The sequence below is a fragment of the Rhagoletis zephyria genome, unplaced genomic scaffold (genome assembly GCF_001687245.7).
Source record: "Rhagoletis zephyria isolate East Lansing unplaced genomic scaffold, Rhagoletis_zephyria_1.1 Rzeph_scaffold_60472, whole genome shotgun sequence".
In the NCBI taxonomy this organism is placed as follows: domain Eukaryota; kingdom Metazoa; phylum Arthropoda; class Insecta; order Diptera; family Tephritidae; genus Rhagoletis; species Rhagoletis zephyria.
Genome location: NW_016217523.1, coordinates 1 through 1,616, shown reverse-complemented (window position 1 = coordinate 1,616; position 1,616 = coordinate 1). Strand labels below are relative to the sequence as shown.

Sequence of the window (1,616 nt, the reverse complement as noted above, 5' to 3'; positions counted from 1 at the left end):
CGAAGAAGGCGAAAGGTAAGCGATCTCAGGCTTTTTCTAAAATATAATATATTTTCAATTACTCCACTCCGCAGCGCCATTGAGGACTTGAAACTTTTGATTGCGCCCGATGCCGCCACCTTGATTTCTCAAGGTGATTCTTTGGTGCTAGAGACTCACGGCAAACAGGGAAATCTCTCACGTTTGGTTATGAAAACACAGATTATATTACGAGAGAAATTCCGTGAGGTGCAGCAATCCAAGTAAGTATAGAATTGGTTGGTCCCAGATTGGCCTTAGAAATATCCAAGACAATTACTGATTGAGCAAGCTGATTAAATTTTCATAATAAAAAGGATTAAGTTGTTATACTATTGCCTTGAAAATAGTATTAGAACCTTGAGTTAGCCGATTCTTTTCGTAAATTTTTGGAAAAATTTCAAAAATCAGGTTTCTAATCGTCCTTTATGTTACCATTAAGAAAGTGAGAAGAAACAGAGTCAAAAAAAAGAGAGAGTGGTTGAACGGGGCAAGTAGAGTTAGTCTCAATCCTCGAAAAGTCCTTGGAATCGAGAAAGCAGTGAGGTCCAAGTTGTTGAGATCTAAAGCTCGCGAACCTGAGCCGGTTGAGTACCACCCCGTCATCCTTCCTACAGTAGCTGCAGAAGGGCTTCGTGGTGATAGTGAGCCATCCCACATGAATTCCCATCGGACAATGGTAGATTAGAGCAGAAGAATCCTCTACCCTGCAATCCAAGTTTTCGGCGAGCGTTCGTCCATCTGTACAGAAGCAAATTAGAGCCAACTATAGCCAAATAAAAATAGCAGGAAAATAAGATTTTTAAATTTTTCGGAAACATTTCAGATAACTAAAGTCACTTGTAAACTCAATAATTCAATCTTTGTGTTTTTAGAAATGTCATTTAATTAAATTTCTGTCTTCAGATCCAAAGTACCTGGCTTGCCGCAACACACCGATGACAACAATACGCCCAGTCCACGTTCTACACTTGAAAAGCTTAACATCGATCTAGAAGAACTCGTCACGAAAGGTCTCAAACGCATAAACGATCTAATTGAGAAGCCATACGATAAGAAATCTATTGAGGCACTAGAGCGCCGCCTTGAGGAGATTAGCGTAAGTACTTTATTAATTTGTTTGCTAAACAGTGGTATTCAAACTGTAGCTGCGAAAATGCTTCTTTATTACAAAAGTCTATTTGGCGTCTTTAGTCGCCAATTGCAAGCACTTTGAATTGCTATACTATGCACATTAGGGTGGTACGAAAAGTCATGCGATAAAAAGGCGTGGGAATTTTAATGATCTCACCTTCTAGGATTGTTTTATGTCGGAAAGAACATACCCTTGTTTTTTTTTTTAATTTAAAATAAAAAAAAATTTGCAGGTGGCTCAAAGCACTCAAAGTTTTCCATGCATATTTTATGGGAAAAAAAGTTTTTCGTAGAAATGGTACAGTTGAAAATCAATATTTTTAGATCGGAAAAGTCGGTACCTCTTCAGGATACTTCAAGGAATAATACTTAATTGTTTATTAACCCATTTTTTGATATTAACGATTTTTTATGGGACCCCCCATTGCATGTTTGCAGTTTTTGGAGGATTAATATTTAAAAAT

General features: G+C 37.4%; 1 protein-coding gene across 1 annotated transcript; it reads left to right on the top strand.

The window, feature by feature from the left end:
• Positions 1–6: 6 nt before the first annotated feature.
• Positions 7–1,117, top strand: LOC108356525 (dystrophin, isoforms A/C/F/G/H-like; the record flags this gene model as incomplete). The annotated part of the gene is made up of 3 exons (XM_017607630.1): positions 7–15; positions 75–242; positions 925–1,117. Coding segments are annotated over exons 2-3 (246 nt in total), but the record flags the coding sequence as incomplete, so codon positions are not given.
• Positions 1,118–1,616: the final 499 nt, after the last annotated feature.